Below are 23,005 nucleotides of genomic sequence, written 5' to 3' on the forward strand. Positions count from 1 at the left end.
ATTTTAGGATATTCAAATCCCTCAAGAATCTCCTCTCTTTTTATAAGCAGTACAACTGTAAATTTTGGTGGAAAATTTTTTGGAATAAAAATGATGAAAATAAAATCTGTCAAAAATAGATTAAGTAGGAAGAGAAAATAATATATGAAAATAATAGTTAAATTGGAGAGTAATAGGATATAGTATTACCAAATTTCCAATCCCTCGGATTCTTTTAATCTCACCTCCTTATCCTTGTTCTACTTTCTCTCTCTTGATATATATACATATATCATATTTACATTTGTATAAAGTGTCAAGGGGTCATTAATATTGTCCACCAATGAAGTACATTGGAACTTGCACTTACAAATTATGACAGTATATTTATTGCTCTCAATTAATGAGGTTTAAAATCTATTGCTTCACAATAACAATAACTACTAAACTTAATCCCACTCTTTGCGCCGTCTACTTCTAATTGTATCTCTTATTCCCTCTTTTTTTTGCAATATACTGTACGAAAGCAATGGTAAAGAAATAGACCTCTATTCTTGAAAATTAGAGAGAATACTCTTCCAATTTGCTATAGATGAAGTTTGCAGGATTTATTTCTGCGAAAATCAGAGTTATATTTTTGAAACCATTGGTTAATAGGATATCTTTAAAAGCTGCTTTCCATCTTTCGAACCAGCAATTTATGGAGTAGATCCCCTACACAAGATTTTATGCATCAAACGATCCATCTATTTCTCTCTCTTCTTTCAATATCTTTTTTTATACCTTATCTTCTTTCTATCAATCTTTGTTTCTATATTATAAAATAATAAAAAAATATTGTATAATCTTAAAATATTAGTTATAGTGTTCATTCTTGAGAATATTTAAAATATTAACTATTCAAATCATTAAATAAATATTTGATGAAACACAGTCATCTATTTCTCTCCCTTCTTTTAATATTTTCATTCTTTGTTTTTATACTATACTACTATAACATACTGTAAAATGTTGTAAATCTGAGAATTTTAATTAATCCAATGATTCAAGTAATTCCTAAATCACGTGTAAACATGCCCATTGCATCAATTACATATTACATATTTTTATCGTATTTCGTCTAAGGGCATTGCATCAATTACATATTACATATTTTTATCGTATTTCGTCTAATTCTTTCAAAATATATTAAAGATATTCATCGTACCATTCACAAATTGATATCATATTCCACAATCAAGTTTATACCGGCCGAAGAGAAATCTCTCTCTCTTTGAATCTAGCTAATCGTTCTATGTGACACCATCTCCCTCTCCTTCTTCTAACACATTGATATTATATATAATTTTCTAAAAGATCAAGTCGGCTACTTTGTATATAGCCTAATATCATTTATGAAGTGTCATCACCAAAGACTTCATATAATGCCACGTTTATACCACCTCCCAATAGATTTATTAAATTACTATAAAAACTGATACTCCAACATTATATAAATCATTTCAGAATGTTAAACAAATTGAAATATACAATTCTCATTAAATACGGATATCCTAATGTACATATACACTTGAATCCATGCATTATTTATCTTCTTTTATTTTTACCTATACTATCACATTTTCACACAATTATTTCACATGCACACACATGTTCTATATATATACACGTATATATATTTGTAAACTTTATATATATCTCACATACGTCCATACACTTAAAATTATGATTAGTTTAATTTATTGTACAATATACTATATCTTATGATTAAGCTAATTTAATTAGCTAACAAACTGTATGTCAATGTTTAACTTGTATACATAATTAATAACTTTAATAATTTTACACATGCAATAACCAATTATCTACTATAATAACCACTTTTATTTTCAAAAAGAGTAAAATATATTAATACACAAATTGATGCATATTTTGGTCAAGAATGTTACAATAACCACTTATATAGTATAATAACCACTTTTATTTTAAAAGAGAGTAAAATATATGGCCCATGCATAGCACGGGTGGTGATAAAAAAAAGTCACTCTAAGAATGTAGAGAGAGAAATAAGAATCTGGGATTGAGAAACGCTTGTTATTTGCACTATAAATTGTATATATAGGGCAAATTGTATTGGAAATAAGAGATTTATAAAATAAATTCAAAAATAACAAATTCAATAAATCCAAAACTAACAAATCCAAAAATAACAAATTCAATAAAATAAATTATATTGGGCAAATTTTTATTTGCCCAATGAACAATGAATTTGTTATTTTTGGATTTATTTTATAGGGCAATATCTAAGGTGATTTGAATTTCATTAAATTTTAATTTTTGGAACATTTTGACCGAACATCGCTAAAAAATCACATATTCTTAACTCATCTATTTAACATTTTAGATTATATAGTTAAATATTTTATATTTTATATAGAATATTGCATAGCAAAAAGTACATTACAAAGTGTTGTTAATTTATAAACTATGTTACCAAGTTGGTACTACAACCTAGCCCTATGGATTACTAAACCCTTTTAGGGATGGATTTAACTTCGATCACTTAATGATCGTTATTTTGCTCAAAACGCATAGAATTGTTCGTCAAATGACATTCATGTGATAATTGAATTTGCACTTCAGCCCCGACGCGATGCGCAACTAATGATATTTGTAGTAATCAAATAAGTACGTAATATTGTTAATACATGTGAACTTTAGTACTACTATTATATAGTATTGAATTGTTATATAATCCATCCGTCTATGAAATATTGTCCATATTTTCAATCCCAACGCGATATACTGTTTTATTAATTGAATGAATATATAATTAAGTATTATTAATAACGCTAAATTTTGATATCATTATATAGTACTACTATTAGAATTGATTTTTATTCCACAAAAATAAAGTGACATTGGTTCGTATGTATTGCCAATTAACATGAATTTAATATTATTAGAAAGATGAATTTTAGTATTCTTATACAAAAATGTGAATTGATTTATATTATTCAAAGCAAAGTCGCATTCTTTTCGTATTGCTATATGCATTTAACTTGATTTAAATTGTTTCAAATTTGCTATAAATTCGCTACAGATAGAGTTCGTCTTTAACGTTATTAAGGCGTAATTAGAGAAAATTGAAGTCGCTGAAACTTGCATCATTTTTTAAAGTTTATTTATTTTGAGATAATACTATTACCCCCATGACATTTCATTGTTCACCTTTTAATTGTGTCACGACCGCGCCTTGCTAAGGATAGCATGGCTCGGTAAATCATGACCAGGGGAGGGAATTAAGAAGAGGGGATAGAAAGGGGACGAAAGAATTTACAATAAGACATGCAAGTACTTCTTCATAAGATAAAAGAGGTTCACAAGACACGAAAGATCATGAGAATTTAAAAGAGTGTTTAACGTAGGTCACTCGTTACTAATCATTTTTCCTATGACCCATTAGTACAAAATACTACAACATAAGCACAGCGGAAGGAGTTGTAACCATATGGTCATGTGTATGAAGACACATGCCACGAAAATCCTACAAAAGAGATGAGACGACCCCCAACTCCACTCAGCCACCAGTTCATCACTTGCTCAATCTGCACATTTAGAAATACATGCAGGGCTGAGTACGGGGTACTCAGTGAACACATTGCCGAAAGATACATATATAAGAAAAAGTTATTATCATGCCATCACAGTAACACACGGGGGTTTACTTAAAGGCCCGAGCTTACTAAGTTCATTTTCATAAAGTTCGCTTGATCAAGCTAAGTTCATTCCATCAATCCGCCATATCTGATAGTTTATTGTGTGTCGGGAAGGTGGCCACCTTCCACGATCACATTGACCGGCCAACCCTTACGATGACTCACGGTCCATTCCTTTGTGTACACTAACTCGAATAGGATCTTGGTCCTATTGGAGCCGAATTCGTTTCATTCATTCATTCATTTGGCATCGCCAAGCAGATAGGCATCATAAAACAAATAATTTATGGCACGATAACATTTGAAAAAAAAGTAAGTGCGATTTTATCAAACAAAAATCATTTCATATATTTGATAATTTTATCCACACTTAATGTGTTGGATATAAAGCCCACCTCAAAGCTTCCGAATGAAATGCTACAAAAGCTTGGCCTTGGAAATCAAACTCCGCGAACACGCCCTTCTTGAAATAGTATAATGATTTAAATTAGTTTTATGAACATTCATAAGGTGCATGAAGAGAAATGATCCTACATGGGTTATGCGTCCTATGCTCGTGGTGCGATCAAGATCACTTCATTTCACTTAAGAAAAGTGGATCTTTATTTTATAAGAAACCTTGAAGTAATTAAATAATTATTTGGGAGAGGGTTCATTAAATCCATACATTCTTATCTTCAAGAAAAATTAATCACTTAATTAAGGAGGGCAAGACATTAATTTATCATAAGATTAATTATTTAAAAGCTTCAAATATTTTAAGAAATATTAATCCAAAATTAAGAGATAAGGTTCATTTTATTACTTATGCTTCAAAGCCCAAACTTCTCATTTCCTTTAAATTCTCGGCCCAAAAAGAAATAATAAGAGACCATCTTATTAAATTAATTACTTGGCCCAAAGGGGAGGCCCAATAGTGTGTTGCCCTAATTTCACTAAAAGAATTAGCCTCACTTCCTTCTTCCATTTCAAAAAAAATATTTCTCCCCTTCTCCAACATCTCACTCTCTCTCCAATCTCTGCCGGCGGTTTTGGCGTCGCCGGCGAGCGCCGCCGGCCGCCGGTCACGTCTCCCCTCTCCCCTCTTTCTCTATCTCGGCCTCTCTCTCTCTCTCTCGGCCTCTCTCTCTCTCTGCCGCCTCTCTCTCTCTCTCTCGGCCTCTCTCTCTCTCTCTGCCGCCTCTCTCTCTCTCGGCCGCCTCTTTCTCTGCCGCGAACCGCCACTTCCGCCGTCGCCGCCGGGCCGCTGCTGCCGTCACTGGTGGGCTGCTGCCGCCGGGTACACGGCGGTCTCGTCGCAGTCGACCGAGAGAGGTAGGAATTTCCCCCATTTCCCTTTTTTTTTCTCTTCTTCTTTATTTTCTCAAATTGAAGGCTTAGGACTAACAATTAAGTCTTGAAATGTGAAGATTCAGATAGATCGTGAAAATGGGGTCGAAAGAGATTAATTTCGTTGTGAAAAGTCGGACAACCGCCGGAATGTTGCCGGACTGCCGCCGGACTACCGCCGGACTACCGCCGCCGCCGGTGGGCCACTGCCGGGCAGTCTCTCCGAGGTCCGGCAGCTTCTTCACTCACGAGGTAAGCTTTCCAAGATCGTTATTATTGTGCAAAGAAGATCTCTAATAGTTTAGGCATTGCTTAATTGTTTTCTTTGTCTAAGTTTTCTATAGTTAGGGCAATTCCATTCTAGAAAGTCATATGCATATTTGATATGAAAATCATTAGGGAAGAGGCATAATAATATGGTTTGAGTATTAAGCACTTTATTCCTCAATGATCAAGCTCTAGTTGTGGTTTTAAGTTCGATGAAAAGTTCTAGATGTTAAAAAGGGTGAAGGAAGTGGTATAGAATTGGTATTTGACATGGGAGGCTTCAAAAGTTCATGCTTTACTAATTGTAATATGAAAATGACAATGTAGTAAGAAGACAATTGTTAGGAGAATTTACCTTGAGAAAAAAGGAGAAGAAGAAGAATGGTAGTGTGTAGAAACTTGACTTTCTCCTTCAAGCACTTACTTCATCCTCACCATGAGATAATTTTGTTTAGGGATTTTGTGGATGAACAAGATAATTAAGGGTAGGGATGGTGATGAGACTTTGCTTCCTTGCCTTAAAGATTTTACATTCTCATTAGAAGGAGAACTTTGATGGTAAATGTTTTGAGTGGTGAAAACAAAGGAATTATTAATGGAGTGATGATAGTATTTATAGAGGAATTGGGAGCAAGATAATCCATGGTTAAAAGCTTGATTCATGGATGGAGGGGTATTGCCCAAGAGTTATGGACTTTTTGCCATAAGAGGCAAGGTGGCTAATCAATCTTTCAAATTACTATAATTGGTAAGAATATTATGTCTCGTCACTTAAAAGACGTGAGCCGTCGTTTGGAAAACGTGAGCCGCCGTTGGGTTTGCGTGTTTGATATGATTTGATTTCGTCGATTGTCTCGTCTTGATTTAACGTGCTTCTTATCCGTTCGTGTAGGTATCGGGGTTCAAGACGTGGCTATTGCGCAAGATCCGGAGGGCATGGAGAGTATTTTATATATTTTTTAATATCTACTTAAACGTTGAACTCGTGTACGGACTTTTATTAGAGCAAACATCTATATTGACTATTACTATTTTTGTTCACTACTCAAAATATACTTCACAACGATTAATCATAACAAGAAGTAATAATAAGAAAATTTCGACGCGAAACTTATATATATATATAGATCGATGTTCTAAGCCTTAGGGTAAAAAGTCGGGATGTTACAAATTGTGTGTAAAAAAAATACACAAAAAAATTAGACAAAACAATATGAAACATTATTCACCTAATAATGAATCTTCACACGATGTTAATCTCCTTTTTATGTTTGTATTTTTCCATTTTTTTTAACTTATATAAAAGTCAAATTCTTATTCTAAACTCAATTTGAAATACTCTACATGAAAAAGTAAAACAATCTACATGAGACAATTTTGCTAAAGAAATTTTATAATTTCGATGAAAGTTCGATGTTTCGACAATGATCAATATTTTATAATTTTATATATTATTGAGACAATATTATCGTCGAAACATCAATAAGAATATTTGAAATGATCAAAGCAAAGCTTTAATGTTTCGAGGATAATTTTGATGATCATATAAGCATTAATGTGATCGTCAGTATGATCGGAGCAATAATATAAAATTAGGAATTGTCATATGATCGCCAATAATATAAAATTAGGAATTGTCAACAATATAAAATTAGGAGCAATAATATAAAATTAGGTACAATATGATCGTCAATAAAATCGGAGCAATAATATAAAATTAAGAACTTCGAAATTGATTTGAATTGTCTCATGCGTAAGAATATTGTCTCAATAATATAAAATTAGGAAACATCAATATTCTTATAACATTAGTCATTGTCTTCTGCGTAAGTAAAAGAGTATTCCTAATGTTATGCTACTACCCACATGTAGATATATACATAGTTAGAGTTTGTGAAGTTATAAAATAATCATATTGTTAAAAGAGAGAGTATAATGGTTTTGACTTCATTTTTTTCCGTTTAATACATACTTGTATCTATAATTGGTTGTAGAAAATGTCAATGCATAATTGTATTAAAATTTGATTTACTTGCTAATTGATCAAGTTTTACTTGTTTCATTACTTTCCATGAGGTGATTGTTGGTATGAATCAACTCCTTTTCTTCTACACCTTTTCTGCTACACGCCAAACTTTCTGTCATACTTCAACTTTTTCTCCTATTTTCTGTCACACCAACTTTATGTCCCTGTACTGACACATATCAACTTAGTGATGGCTCTTTGATGGAAATGTGACTTAATTGATTTATTTTCAGATTCTTGATCCAGCAAGATTTTTTGTAATAACTGTGATTGTTGTGTTTGCTTGTGTTGAAGTTATGGTATTTAAAAGTTATGATTTCTTCATTGCCATACTTTTTTTTTTTTATCATTTTTTATATTTTTTTCTTTTACTTAATTATATTTTTGAATGTATAAACACTTTAAAGTAGGTGAGTTTTGCTACAAATAAACATATTTTTTCTTATTATCTGTCACACACCAACTTTATTTCTCATTTCTGATACATTATCTTTTTTATGACTTTACATTAGATAATTTGATGACTCAAGGCTTTGTTAAATCTACTCCAACCAGACTAATTATGAGGCTTTTAGACAACCAAGTACATACGTAAATTCCTAATAAAAATAACAAACTCAAATACATGCCAGAAAATTTGATAATAATGAATAACTTTGAAACAACAAACTCATATTAGGGGATACATTCCCAATAAATTCCCACTCAATGCACATAAGGATAAAAAATATTACTACTCCCTAGGAAAGTACTCTCTCTCTTTTGCCCCTATCAACTCTCTCTATCTCTCTCCTCTCTCAACCTATTTCCCCCCTTTCCCACCTATTCGGTTCATACTTCCTCTGTATAAATGGCTGGACAGCTCCGGCAAGCCTTGGACTATGCTGATTCCCGTTGGTGCCTTCATCTATTCTTAGTTATATGCTTTTCTTCTTTGTTGTGCAGTGTGAAGAAGATATTGGGAGAAATCTAATTCTGTTTTCTGTTGATTTATGTTTTGTAAATATAATAGTTAGAATCATAAAAAAAAACCAATAATAAACACAGACAACTAACCAAAAAATACAAAGTGAAGCAATGTAAAAAAAGAAAAATGTTAGTCAGAGCTAACGTACCTCAATAATCTGCAAAACAAACACAAACTAAAAATCAATAAAGAGTTAAGCTATGTAAATCAGTGTAAACTTGAGAAGAAGTTGCAAGAGGAATATATCTATTCTGTATAGATTTATGCCATATACATGTAATAAATGCAATAATTATTAAATACAACAATAAATAAAAGTATTAGATAGTGTTCACATACCTAAATTATCTGCAAAATATAAATGGTTCATATGAACAATGAGTTATTCGAAATAAAAAAGGAAGAAGATGAAGAGAGATATAAAACAAACAGTAATAGTGTATAGAGAGAAATAAGAACCTGTAATTTATGTAAAAAAAATGTTAGATAATATTCACATATCTTATTTATCTGCAAAATATAAATAGTCAAGATAAGCAACAAAATATTAAAATAAAAAATAAATATAAAGATGAAGAAAAAGTAAATCATAGAGAGAGAAAGAGAGAGAGAAGAACCTGCAATTTATGAATGTGTTGTTGCCACTGATATTTATAGAGCAACTTTCTAAATAACTCATGGGTTTTAAATTTTAAATTACATTTTTTTTACTCTAAAATGAACTGATTTCCTCCCATTTTTTTGCCTCCAAGAAACCCCTCCATTTTGGAGGGGGGGAAAACCCACCTTATTTTTGGGAGGGAAAACCTACTTTTTATTTAGGTGGGAAAACGTTCCCATGCTATGGGTTTCATATGCATACAAATTGTAAATTGTATATATATATATGATGTGATTTTTAGTCAGCTTTACAATTAAAAATGATCCTATTAACTATTGGTTTTAATGCATGATGTTGGTGGAATCATTTTAACTTCTGGTCAAAGAATGGAAGTTTGAGTTGGCGCCTACCACTTGCAAAATTCCCCCCAAATCGCAAATTTGAAAATAGGGGGGAATTCCCTTTAATTTCCCCCCAAAATGAACCGAGCTTTTATTGATAGTATAGATAAATGATAAATACGAGTACTACTCTCAATACTTGTTTAATTGTTACTTATAAATTTATGTTATTTTTTCCTTTTTGCCACAACACAATTAAGTACATTAATTTACGATTAATATTTAAAATTTTACTTGTACATAAATAAAATAACATGTCAATTTAACAACTAATACAACAGGCATAAATAAAAAATCAAACAAAAAAGGAAGAAAACAATAGTTCAAAAGTATCACTCTTTCCTATTACAAATCTATCTATGACTTTTGTTCCAAAAAACACAATGCTACAAAATACAACCAGATCAAAACAAAGTGCGGGAGATTTTTATCTATTTATGTAGTTTAAGCTCTATGTTTACAAATATACAATCACCACACAAAATAGAAAGCAGGGATGATCAACAGGCTAATTGATCCCTATTTAAAATTATCTCTTCAAAAATGCGAAGTCTTCTTGATCTATTTGGGTTCCAGTTGTTCATCAACTGATCAAGACCACCGATAAAGGTATCTTCAAAACTTAGATCCGAAGAAGGCAACGAAAATCTGGCAGATTTATATGCTTCTATCTCATTCAGGAGCTCTTCGGATCGCTGCCTCGATTTAGAATCTTCCGAACCGGGAAGTATGCCTAGCATTACCTCTTCAAGAACTGCACTTGCCTCGTCATATCTTTCTTGCTTTATAAGGCAGAGGCACAAGTTGCAGGCTTTGTTTGCATCGGGGTCTATTTCTTGGGCTTTTCGATAGACTACCTCAGCTGTGGTATAGTTCTTAAGCTGCATGTATGCCCAACCTAAGTTTCCCTGCAATGTCGTGAGAGATGAATGCATTATAATTCAGACCTTTATGATGAATACAAGTAAATACTAGAAGGAAAGAAGGTTGCAATGCTCAAAACATTATGTAAATGCCCATCTTTAGCAAATAGTAGCAATCTAAAAAATAGTACTAGTATATGAACAATCATATGTCTCCAATATATCAGAACTGTTGAAGCATTTGAAACATTAGCTAGTACTATAGTGAGATGAAAGTTGCGGGTTTACCAGTATTCTGGATGTCTCTTGCTTAATAGTGACCTGAAACTTCTTTCCATGTGAACGAGCTGTTTTGGTTGGTTTTCCATTAAAGGCTTCTCCTTGACAAATCATCCACAACTTCTGCTTCAGCAGCTCAATTTGCTCATCTAGTTTACCGCATTTCTGTAAAATTAGTGATGTCGTGAGAAGTTATTAGACCGACTGTTTGCAAAGTCACCACTCAAGGCGGAAAACTTTGGCTTGGTTAGGGTAATGCAAGAACAAGCTAGCATCTAGCAAGCAAATCAGATATTTTTGAGAATGTGGATTCCTATGAAATGAGTACTACTTATCAACAGAGGACCCACAACGTATGTTTGGTTCTTCCTAAGAATGCATGATTATACCTTGTATAGATCAATAAGGACATTATCCAATGATTCTTGGGCTTGTTTGGAACATTGATCTCTAAACGACTTAATAACTTCAATAGCTTCTTCAGCTCTATCTAGTTGTTTCAAAACCACTGCCATGTCTTTCAGTGCGCTGTCTACTCTGTCTCCAGCATTTATCGCCTCCCAGAACAAGACCATGGCACCTTCTAGGTCCTTCTCAACCATCTAGTATTAACAAATTACAGTGGAATCAGCAACTATTAAAACCAACAATGCATAAACTTCAACATCTGCACACAACCAGGCACAGCATTTGCAAGGTTCCAAGTGAAATAGAAAATGTACAAATGGCACAAAAACATAATGAACTATTCTAAACAAGGACTTTAGCACTTTGAAAGGTTTACTAATCAATCTTCTGCAACTTAAACTCAACCAGAGAGCTCTATCCATTTTAAAGAGTCCATCAAAAAAGATCAAGCAAAATATATGGAAACGTATGCTTCTTGTTGATCCTATTACCCAAGGAAAATACATCAACATTTCCTAATCAGCAAAAATGAGATTGCTTTTTCAATTCTAATGAGCTAATCATAATCAAATTAGCTATTAGGCGAGCTAAGGTTGCATAATGCACACCTAAAACCAAAACAGCCAATATTTTATATAAGGCCCAAATTGATGATATAAATAACAATACTACAAAGAGCACACAGAAATTAAGAGGCAATATCTGAGTTATACAACAACCATAGTCCATATGAACAGAAAAAACACAAAAAAATTGCAAGTCTACTTCGCATTCACACACACAAATGTGGTCGAATCGACAGGGTGAGCTCATCACCGAATCTAAAATCCACATACTTCATCACACAGTAAGTATAGAGTAACCAACAGATTATGAAGGTGAAAATGCCCCAAAAAATGTAAATAAAATCCGCATACTTGAGAATACTTGGCTCTGACGTAAGGACTGTCGCCGGATGGGAGTTTATGGATTACGTGATTTGCTGTTATGCTGCTACTGTTCTTCGTCTTCTCCATCGCTGAATAATTCGTTCAGTTTTGGTTGGACTTTGGGATTGATTGTGAGAAATGGCAAAAGGATTTTTGTGGAAAAGGTGGGGAAATCGTGGAGAGAAGGCATGGGAATGGGATGTGGAGAAAGTCAAGAAATAAGAATCACGAGATCAAATGAATGTAGTCGGTTTTTCGACTATGTTCTTAAACTTCTCTGATATAGTACTCCTACTTGTATATCAATTAAGGGTGGTTGGTCCCTCTGTTTGCCACGTGTTACTTATTTTACTATTATCGTTATTTTCTGTTGTGGCGGTGGAACGTTGTGTATCATTTAAATTTAATAATTAGTATATTTCAAAATATGTAGTTATAGATTATTGATTACGTATTAATATTAGATCTTTAATTTTAGGTAAGGGACAAATTTAAATTCTTAATTTAATTACTTATTCTTTGAAGATCCCGCAAATTGGCTAACCAATTAGTCATTAATGTATCTAAATATTAATTGTCTCATCCGGTGCTTGTTCGATAGAAATAGAAATCTAGAATATGTATTATAGCATGTGATATCATAACGTAAGATGAACTATCTTGATTTTGTAAGAGGTTATGTCCATCTTTTGCACCTAAATATTACTCCATCCGTCTCGCTTTAGCAGTCCCATTGACTTTTCTGTCATCTTTTTGTAAAAATGATAAAAAATAGTTAAATAGGAGAAATGGTAAGTTAAGAGAGAATAATATAGAGAAGAGTCTTATCTACATTATTGTCTTTCTTATTTTACCATTTCTCCACGTTAACTATTTTTTATCATTTTTATAAAAATAGGGCAGAAAAGTCAATGAGACTGCTAAAACGGAACGGAGGGAGTAATATATCTTGTCATTGTCACAGTGTATACACACGTAGCTACGTATGTCTTACTCCTCCATAAAACATAGGAGTACTTAATAAATATCGTTTTAAAAGCTAAACTTTTGTGAATCAACACTTACAGTGAACTATTGAAATTGTTTTAAATCATAAATTACTAGTAGAATGTGGAAGTAGTTCCATTTCTACGAAATACTCCGTACATTTTTGTTTCATTCAATCAGATCTGATTTAAAATTTTGAATTCTATGACAAATGAATCTGATCCGATTCAATTTGAATTGCCCTGAAAATTCAATCTATGGAACTCGACTCGATCCAAAAAATCCAAGATTGTATAAAAATTTATATGAATCTTAAAATCTATCACTAAAAAATGAGAACATTTGGAAATCTAATACTAAATCCGAAGATCTTATACCAAGACATACAAGATTCAAAAGTCAAATACATGTATTCAACGTAAAGATTTTATATTTTTTAGTTTATAATAATAATTTTTATTATATATATATTGGATTTCAGAGTACTTTCAATTTTAAAATATTCGATTCGATCCGATCATCTGAAAACTTTTAAGAAAATAATAAAATCTAAGCAGAAAATCCAAACAATCGACCATTAGTTGGTGGGTTTAGAGCATTAGCAATAATGCATAAATAATCAATATCATTTCAGCAACAATTCCATGTTTAACTCTCATGTAAGTATGTTTAGTTAGTCACAATATTTGTATTAGTCACTTGTCAGTTAATGGCACGAAACTCATTTGAAATACTACTCAAAAGGTAATTATGATTTTGTTTAATCATCTTATCTTTCAAATACAATAAAAAGGGTTGTGAAAACACTAATTATATTCTTCCGATTAATATATTTTAAAAAAAATAAAATAAGGTTCAAAATATAATAGTACTAGTGTTTCGACTCTACAGGGGCTTAATATCATAGGCCCAATGAGAACACACATGTAAGCCCATTTAACATTTTCCATGTATCGTTTGCCACCATTTGGTAATTCTGATTAAGAAAAATTTAGGTCAAAAAGAAAGATGTTGGCAGGGCAAATGACATAACTATTTTAGTACAATACTTTATCTCGAGTGTCTCGAGATAGCTTGTCGTATTTTTTTATTTTAAAAATAGTTGAATTGCCTTTTTAGCAAAACATTTTTCTGTCTTATATTTGATTTTTTCCTTTCTTTCATACTACCTTTTTTCCATTTTTTTCTTTATTTTTTCCACTTTAATCTTTAATATATAACTCCCTCCGTCTCATATAGTATTTCCCATTTTGTTATTTCGATCTGTCCCACATAGTTTGTCTCATTTCACTTTTTACCATAGATTCCACTAACTCATTCCTACTCATATTTTATTATAAAATTAATATATAAAAATAAGACTCACGTTCCACTAACTTTTCATTCCATTTTTTAAAACTTGTGCCCTATTAAAGTGAGACAAACTATCCGGAATGAAGAAAATAATTTATTAAATTTTATGTCTATAAAAAAAGTATCAACTATCACGGAACTAAGAAAATAATATAATTGATTTGGTGGTTTACGCATACCTATTTCATTTTTAGTTATCAACTTATTTTATTCTCTATTTTAATTTTCCCTCCAAATTACCCTAAATAGTAGGAGTACTAAACTATTAAATTATCTTACTGCTAATTTCACGTACTTCTTCTCTATCCCAAAAAATAGTCACACTTACTGAATGTAATGAGATTCTATAGATCGTTGTGCTGTGTGTTAAATGGATAGAGAAAATATATTATTGATAGTGTATCTTAATATGAGATATGACTTTCTATAAAAATAAACATCTGACATCTTTAATGAGATAACTAAAAAAAATGGGACTTTTTTTAAGTGGATTATTTTTTACTCTCTCTATCCCAACTAAACCGAGTCAAACTTTTGGTAATGAAGATTAAGAAAGTGTGTTGAAAAGTAGGAGGACGGAATAAAGTAGAAAAAATAAATAGAGAGTAAAGTAGGTGATGGAATAAAATAAGAGTGATTGAATGCATTGTTTATTTCCAAAAAAGAAACAACTCAATTTAGTTGGGACATCCCAAAAGAGAAATACGACTCAACTTAGTTGGAATGAAATGAGTAAATGACAAGAGATTTTATATAAGCATTAAAATGAGAGGAAATGAGTATTATAAATGAGACAATTTTTTATGGACGGAAGGAATATTTAACATAAACAGTCCGTTTGGTTTGCAATATAACAAAACTGTCTGACCCGGCAAATTGATGAAGGCCTACTCAAAAAATGTTGAAATGCACATTTTACATATCTGCGTAAAAACCTCCGATAGCCAAAATGGGTTTGAACAGTAGTCCATTTAGTAAACCAAATTCACTTTACCCTCTCTCATCTGTTCCCATTCACGCTGCAAAGTCGATCTTTTCCACAAACTACCAAGAGAGAATTTGGAACCCTAGAGGCTGCGAGGAGAAGAGTGAAGTGGTCGAAAATCTGCAGAGATTGGTGAGCTTGATTATCGAACTTACATTTGAAACCCTAGAAGCTACTAATCGAGCACAGTTGGTCGAAATTCGACGGAGATAGGTGCTTTCGTTTTTTAATTTGGTCCAAGGTTCGTTCTTTTGAATTTCAAAAACCGATTGGATCTTAAAATTATGTTATTACTTACCGCTTTCGTAGTAAATCGCATTTGTTGGGCTTAATTTGTATATGACAATTTTTTCTGCATACCCCTCTTTTACAGCTTGATTTTTTGCGGTGAGTTTATGTAGACTGAGCACTAATTCGCTGCATAGCAGGAGCATGCTTGAATTTGTTAATTTTTCTTGTTGTTGATTTGGATTGTGAAATTCAGTGTGTTTTCAACTGTTATGTGGTATGTGAAATTGATACGAAATTGCAATTATGAAACACCTTAACACTTGAACCAAATGTATTCACCTCAGTCCCTACAAATCTAGCACAGTATGTCAACTTCTTTGGAGACTGGTGCTTGCATTTGTAATTGAAACAACAATTGATTGGATCTTGGAATTATGTTATTACTTACTGACTTGTTTTGGAGATTGTGATTACTTATTGATTTCACCTGAATTTTGTGTAATTTGAGTGCATTCGTCTTGAATTTAATGAGTTCTTACAAAAAATTGTTAGGGACTGAATCTGCTTTCTTGCTGGTCATCATGGATCGGTTTGCCAAGCTAGACAAGTATTTGATGGTTTTGGTTGAAGACATTATGCGAAAACAACAAGTAGCAAAGATTTCTATTTTGGGGCACATCATTAGGCGATTAAATAAACGGAGAAAGAGAAGACGATTGCAAAATGTTCTCCGATACAGCATCCTAGACCGAATGCCTGCTCAAATTAGACACATGAATCGACTTGTGCGTGTTAGCGATACTGACTGTCTCGTTAACCTCCGGATGGACCGAAATGCTTTCGGTAGGTTGTGTGGTATTTTCCGGCAGCTTGGTATAATACGCGACAAACGGTTCTTATGTATCGAGGAGCAAGTTGCCATCTTCCTTGGCGTCTTAGCACATCACAAGAAAAACCGTATTGTCCGTTTCAACTTTATAAGGTCGGGCCACACGGTCTCCAAATATGTTCACGAGGTTATGGCAGCGGTCATAAAGTTGCACAATAAATTCCTTGTCAAGCCTGAGCCGATCAATGCAGGTTGTGTGGATTGGAGGTGGAAGCATTTTCAGGTACGTATGCAATTGTGATAAAAGAGTACACTTTTGCATTCATGATATTTGTTAACAGTTGTCAATGTCTTAGGGTTGTCTCGGTGCGCTTGATGGAACCTTTATCAATGTGTTAGTCCGAGGAGAACACAAACCAAAATTCAGGAATAGGAAGGGCCAAATAACCACAAACACTTTAGCTGCGTGTGACAGGCACATGCGTTTCACCTACGTCTTGCCGGGGTGGGAAGGTTCTGCAGGAGATGCTCGTGTTTTGAGGAATGCCATTACTCGACCTAATGGCTTCAGAGTGCCTATTGGTAATCTGCCCATTTCTTTAAAACCATTTGGTTGTATACCATTTTTTGTTGGCTGAAACGCTAGGTTATTGCTTTGGTTTAAAATATGAAACTATTACCTTTGCGACAATGGCTACGCCAATAGCCTTGGATTTCTTACCCCATACCGAGGCGTGAGGTACCACTTGAAAGAATGGGGGCCAGATGCTATTCGGCCTCAGAATCCTATTGAGTTGTACAATATGCGACTGATAAGGCTAATTTCATGCATCGGTATGTGCAAAGTAATGTTATAATTTGTTGGGTCTAACACGTTTCCTAAGCCAGGTGTGTGAAGAAAATGGCTAGATCGAGGAAGTTATGGAGGAGATGGTCTAGCAGGAGAATGGAACGAAATGAGCAGGAATTACGAGGAAATTGGCGTGATAAAGGGAGTCTACAGCTGAGGGCAACAAAGTCATTATCAATACCTCGCTGGACCCACTAAAACGCCTATAAATAGAGAGGAGCATGCAGCGCAAGGGGGAATAGTTTTTACTCTTCTTAGCTCATACATTTACACACACACTTGGGAAAAATTCTGGGGATAATCGTGATAGGGGGGTACTTTCTAAAGATCTCGAGTTTGGTAACACCGTCCTAGTGAGGGCGAAGATACAATTGTTTTAATTTCAGCTGTTTTTGCTAGTTTCCACCGTCGAACTTCACTTTTGGGAGTCGACTTTGATGTTGATGATGTTTAACTGCTTATCGCTCATGGATCTGAGTTTAGCTGTTTAATTTCAAGTTATTTTGCTTAGATCTCTCTGCTGTTAGCGTAATTCTTAAATTGCTATGTCGATCTCTGCTTATTTCGTTATTGAGGTGTTTGATGTGGAATTTGGTGACAGATCTGTGGTTGATTGAGTGTTCGGAGCTTAAATTTGTAAATCTGACGTGATGGAGAATTTCTTCTGTTTGGAGTCCGTGTCGGACGCTTGGATCCGGAGTGGATTTAGCGTCTGAAGTTGGTTTTGGCGTGTGAAAGAAACAGTAGTTGATAGACTTGTTTTATTTCCTTTGTTTTCTATTTCACTTCGTCTAAGTATGCAGATCTGTTAAGTTCTTCGTTATTTATGCATAGATTTGATTTCAAGTTAGTAGCCCTGTTTTTGATTTGCTTATGTGTTTTCTCAAGAAGTTTTATGCGAATTTGGTTGTAGAAGACGATGTCACTGTCAGTTAGTACGAGAGTTAGTTATTCTGCCACTTTCCAGTCGTACTCTGCTTTTTCTTAGATGTGGTCCCACCGTAGAATTATCTCCTAGGTCTAGCTGTTAGGTTAAGTTTCTTTCTAATATTCCCAAGTCAAGTTAATTTTAATTTTCCTCAACCCAAGAAAATGCGTGGCAGCAGCCAACACCAAAAATACTCCCAAATCCTTGATTACGAGTCTTACGCATCCTTCTCTGTGGGATCGATCCCTACTTCCCTATACTAGGATTAGTAAAGTGGTTGAGGGTTTTTGAAGCGGGGAAGTACTTGTGTGTCCGACGACCGGGATTCCGCACAACCTACGAGTTCCTAGACCAAGTGATCTAGTGGACTTGCTGGATCTGGGGAACCTGCCTTATTTGAATATCGCAACACTGCACACACACTACACTTGTACTGTCATATCCCAAGTAGCTTCAAGTGGCGCCGTTGCCGGGGATTGGATGGCGTTTGCTGATATTAAGGATTTGGTGTAAATATTCTAACTTTTGTTATTTTCTTTCTCCCTGACAGTTTATGAAAGCGGGCTTCCAATCTGGAAGTTGGGCAAGTTCATCTGGATCAGGGAGTGGCCAGTACGAGTGGCGAATCAAGGAATCTACATCTACCATCACTACTAGATCAGGATTGAGGACGGAAGATCCATTCCTGTTCGAGTCAGAAAGTGAAAAGGAGTGGAATTCATCGACAGAGGAGAATCCAGGGACATCAACCGAACCAGAGCATTCCGAGACCGAGGAGGAGAAGGACCCAGATATGGCTCATCTACTAGACCCCGATCCGGAAATAGGGTCGCTCACCGCACATCTTGACGGTGAACCCGCTCATGCTATAGTCTCGAATCCACGACGGAGGTCGATCGACATCAAGACAAATGTGCTTGGAGTTCTACCTACTTTCTCTGGGCGTAGGAATGAATGCCCTTATGAATTTCTGAACGAGTTCAGTAAACTATGCAGCATTCAGAAGCGACCCAACGAGGCAACAGAAGAGGACTACCGTCTTCGAGCAATTCCGTTTGCTCTCAAAGGGGAGGCGAACACTTGGCTGCTGAGGCTTCCACCGGACTCGATCAACACGTGGAAGGATTTTAAACTAGAATTTTTGGATTACTTTTTTCCATCTAATAAGACGAATGCCTTGAAGAAGGAGATTCAGGAGTGCAAACAAGAATACGATGAGTCCCTAAGTTCTTATTGGTCCCGCTTCAAGGGGCTGCTGGATGCTTGTCCAAACCACAGGATGATAGAAGCGGAAACTTACTATTTGTTCTATGAAGGTGCAAACCCTGAATCAAAGGACTTGATGAACTCCTCGAGCGGAGGAAATTTTACTAAGAACAAAGCAAGTGAAGCCAGGGAAACGCTGGGAAGATTGATTGAGGCAAAGAAGGCCTATGATAACCCGCGAAGCATATTGAGGAGAGGATCAACTAATGCAGTGATGGATCAAGAAGACAAGAAGGTGGAAGATAGGATCGATAAACTGGAAAAGGCCTTGCTAAGTGTGATCGAGAAATGCAATCCGCATGCTCCAGTGGAAAATGAGAAATCCCTTGGTCAAGAGGAAAAGCAACTGCAACCATACTACAGTCAACCCTACGAAGGAGAGTGCCACGCTCAAGCAAGTTCGATGGGAAGTTGGAATCCCGATGGAAGTTGGAATCAAGGGAGACAGAGGGACGCTCCATGGAGGACTCACCCAAACTTCAGATGGACTGACCATGATCAAAGCCAACCACCTCCCTTGCAGCTCACGAATTTTGCACACCCTCCGGAGAGGCAGTCCAATTGGCCAGGGAAGGGACAAGAAGGACAATTGCAGCTGGGATACAGGAATCAGGATCAAGCTAATTGGGGAAACAAAAATCAAAACAACCCAGGAAACTCCTATGTGCCACCTCACCAAAGGAATAACCAAGGCAATTTTCAGAATTCCCAACAGAACCATCAAGGGAATCAAGGGTCTGGTGGTCAGTACAACAATCAAGGGTCGAGTAACCAATACAACAATCATCAAGGAAATTTTCGACAGAACCAAGGTCAAGGACAAAATTTTGGTCAATTCAACTTCAAACCACAACGGAGTTTGGATGACATGGTCCATGATTTGGTAAATTCACAGCAGTTCATGCAAGGTAACCTACATTCCAACAATGACATGGTGCACAAGTTACAAGATGCTCAGTCAGAGCAAAAAGCCGCCATGGACATGATGGCAAAACAACTTTCCCAGATCGCAGTATCTTTGAACGAGATGCGAGGGAATGAAGGTAAACTTCCTGCTACCGTCAAACCGCCAGACCGGGCAAATATTAGTCAAATCACTTTGAGATCTGGGCGGGGTTACGAAGGGCCAACGTTGGGAGCTGATGAGGAAGCGCCTATGCAAGCCAAAGAAGGGAAATAGAGTCAGAAACAGCAAGAAGGAGGCGCTGAACCAAGGGAGATCATTGTTCAGAGAGACCTCCAGAAGGAAGATTTAGGGGGATCTCTACCTCGACCAAGGGACCCGTTCTTCCTAGACCCCGAACCTGAGGAAGTAAGCAGGGAAGGAAACAAAGCAGTTGATGAAACCCAGGCTGGTACTTCCACAAATGCAGTAAAGCGAGCAAAACCATTTCCATATCGAGGGGAGGCGAAGAAGAAAAAGGATGACACAGAGGATCTCATGGAGATTTTCAGCAAGTTGGAAATCAACTTGCCATTTTTGCAACCCTTGAAAATGCCCACTTTCAGTAAGTTCATCAAGGAGTTTATTGCAGGGAAAACCAAACTAGATGGGAAGATTGTGATTGGAGAAACTGTGTCTGCTGTGATACAAAAAAGAAGGATGCCCTCAAAATGCACGGACCCAGGTATGTTTACATTACCCATTTCTTTAGGGGATATCAAGGTTGAGCATGCCATGTGTGATCTAGGAGCGTCAATAAATGTTTTGCCACTTTCAATCTATAAAAGGTTAACTGGGGTAAGAATGGTTGATACCAAAGTAGTAATCCAGCTAGCAGATAGAACTTGCATTTGCCCTGAAGGAGTGTTGGAAAATATTATAGTCAAGGTGCATGAGTTTCTATATCCTGCTGATTTTTACGTGATCAAGATGAATGATAATGAGTCTGCTGAGTCTAGTGGGGTACTTTTGGGGAGGCCATTTTTGCGTACGGCTAAGACCATTATCGATGTGTTTGATGGAACAATTTGCTTGGACTATAATGGGGAAAAATATACCTTTAGCATAGATGAGGGGATGAAAAGACCTTTAGATGTTGAGAATCTCTATGCTATTGATGTTATTAACCCTTTAGTCCAAGAATATCTTGAGACAGAATTGATACAGGAACAGATTGATAACTCGGAGTTGAGCCATTCGATTGACAAAGAAGTTGTGGGATGGTGTGCAGCAGTGAACACAGAGGAATTGACAGATGAAGAGCTCATAGAGGCCATTATGGAATTCTGCAGGAACTCGGAATCAGCTAGGTCCAAGGGATCAGCTTATGTGGCCAGTTTGGAAAAATCTCCTGGGTTGGGGAAAGAGACTTCACCAGAAAATTCAGAAAAAAATCCCTTGCCCCAGGAGACGAATGGAACGAAAAAAGAACTGAAAACACTCCCACCAGGCCTTAAGTACGCTTACTTGGAGAAGGACGAGACATTTCCAGTAATAGTCAACAGCAACTTGACCAAGGAACAGGAGAAAGAGTTGTTAGAGGTCATCAAAAGGAACAAGAAGGCAATAGGATGGACTCTCTCAGATTTGGTGGGAATAAGTCCAGATCTTTGCATGCACCACATCCGTCTGGAAGAAAGTGCAAAGGCTCATCGAGATGCACAACGGAAGCTGAACCCAAACATGCGAGAGGAAGTCTTGAAGGAGGTATTGAAGTTGCTTGCTCTAGGAATCATTTACTCCATTCCTGACAGTGAGTGGGTCAGTCCTGTCCATATGGTGCCAAAGAAGTCTGGGATACAAGTCATCAAAAATGAGAAGAATGAATTGGTACCCACCAGATTAGTGACAGGGTGGAGGATGTGCATCGACTACAGGAAGTTGAATGAAGCCACAAAGAAGGATCATTTTCCTTTGCCTTTCATTGATCAGATGCTGGAAAGATTGGCAGGCAAACAGTATTTTTGTTTCCTTGACGGATACAGCGGATATTTCCAAATCTACGTTAATCCGGAGGATCAAGAGAAGACCACTTTCACGTGCCCTTTTGGTACATATGCATACCGAAGAATGCCGTTTGGATTGTGTAATGCACCGGGGACTTTTCAACGATGTATGATGAGCATTTTTTCGGATCTGTTGGAAGTATGCATTGAGATATTCATGGACGATTTCACCGTCTATGGGAACTCATTTGATGCTTGTTTAGCCAGCCTGGATCTAGTGTTGCAGAGATGTCAGGAAAAGCATTTAGTGTTGAACTTCGAGAAGTGCCACTTCATGGTGACTGAAGGCATTGTCCTAGGTCACGTGGTTTCTGAGAGGGGTATCCAGGTAGACAAGGCAAAGGTGGATGTGATATCAAAATTACCATACCCTATGAATCAAAAAGAGGTGAGAGGTTTCCTAGGCCATGCAGGGTTCTATAGGAGGTTCATAAAGGATTTTGCAAAAATCGCGCAACCACTCACTCGGTTGTTACAAAATGATGTTGAATTCGTCTTTGACGAAGGATGTGAGAGGGCGTTCCAGCTGCTTAAGGACAGGTTAGTATCAGCACCAATAATCAGGGCACCAGACTGGAACCATCCTTTCGAGATAATGTGTGATGCAAGCGATTTCGCTGTGGGAGCTGTCTTAGGACAAAAAATTGATGGAAAAAGCTATGTGATCTTCTATGCTTCCAAAACACTAAATCAAGCTTAGAAGAATTATGACACCACGGAGAAGGAAATGTTAGCCATCGTGTATGCCTTTGAAAAATTCCGACCCTACCTTCTTGGGTCAAGGGTTATAGTCTTCACGGATCACGCAGCAATAAAGTACTTACTGGCTAAGAAGGAGTCGAAGCCAAGGTTAATCCGT

At 35.7% G+C, this 23,005-nt stretch overlaps 1 protein-coding gene and 1 long non-coding RNA gene across 2 annotated transcripts; one reads left to right on the top strand and one right to left on the bottom strand.

The window, feature by feature from the left end:
• The first annotated feature begins 4,676 nt into the window (after window positions 1–4,676).
• LOC125209032 (uncharacterized) lies at window positions 4,677–6,335 on the top strand. Its single transcript, XR_007174284.2, has 3 exons — window positions 4,677–5,012; window positions 5,108–5,279; window positions 6,187–6,335. It is a non-coding gene; the product is annotated as an uncharacterized LOC125209032 (long non-coding RNA).
• Window positions 6,336–9,577: 3,242 nt separating this feature from the next.
• Window positions 9,578–12,008, bottom strand: LOC148929408 (Tetratricopeptide repeat (TPR)-like superfamily protein). The gene is made up of 4 exons (XM_089070141.1): window positions 11,757–12,008; window positions 10,821–11,033; window positions 10,441–10,596; window positions 9,578–10,197 (listed from the first exon to the last, which is right to left on the bottom strand). The coding sequence occupies exons 1-4, from the start codon at window positions 11,853–11,855 to the stop codon at window positions 9,790–9,792; spliced, it is 876 nt and encodes a 291-aa protein (XP_088926267.1). The 5' UTR covers window positions 11,856–12,008; the 3' UTR covers window positions 9,578–9,789.
• Window positions 12,009–23,005: the final 10,997 nt, after the last annotated feature.

This window comes from Salvia hispanica, chromosome 4 (genome assembly GCF_029641045.1).
Source record: "Salvia hispanica isolate PSC_SH4W2 chromosome 4, Shi_PSC_v1, whole genome shotgun sequence".
NCBI classification, from domain to species: domain Eukaryota; kingdom Viridiplantae; phylum Streptophyta; class Magnoliopsida; order Lamiales; family Lamiaceae; genus Salvia; species Salvia hispanica.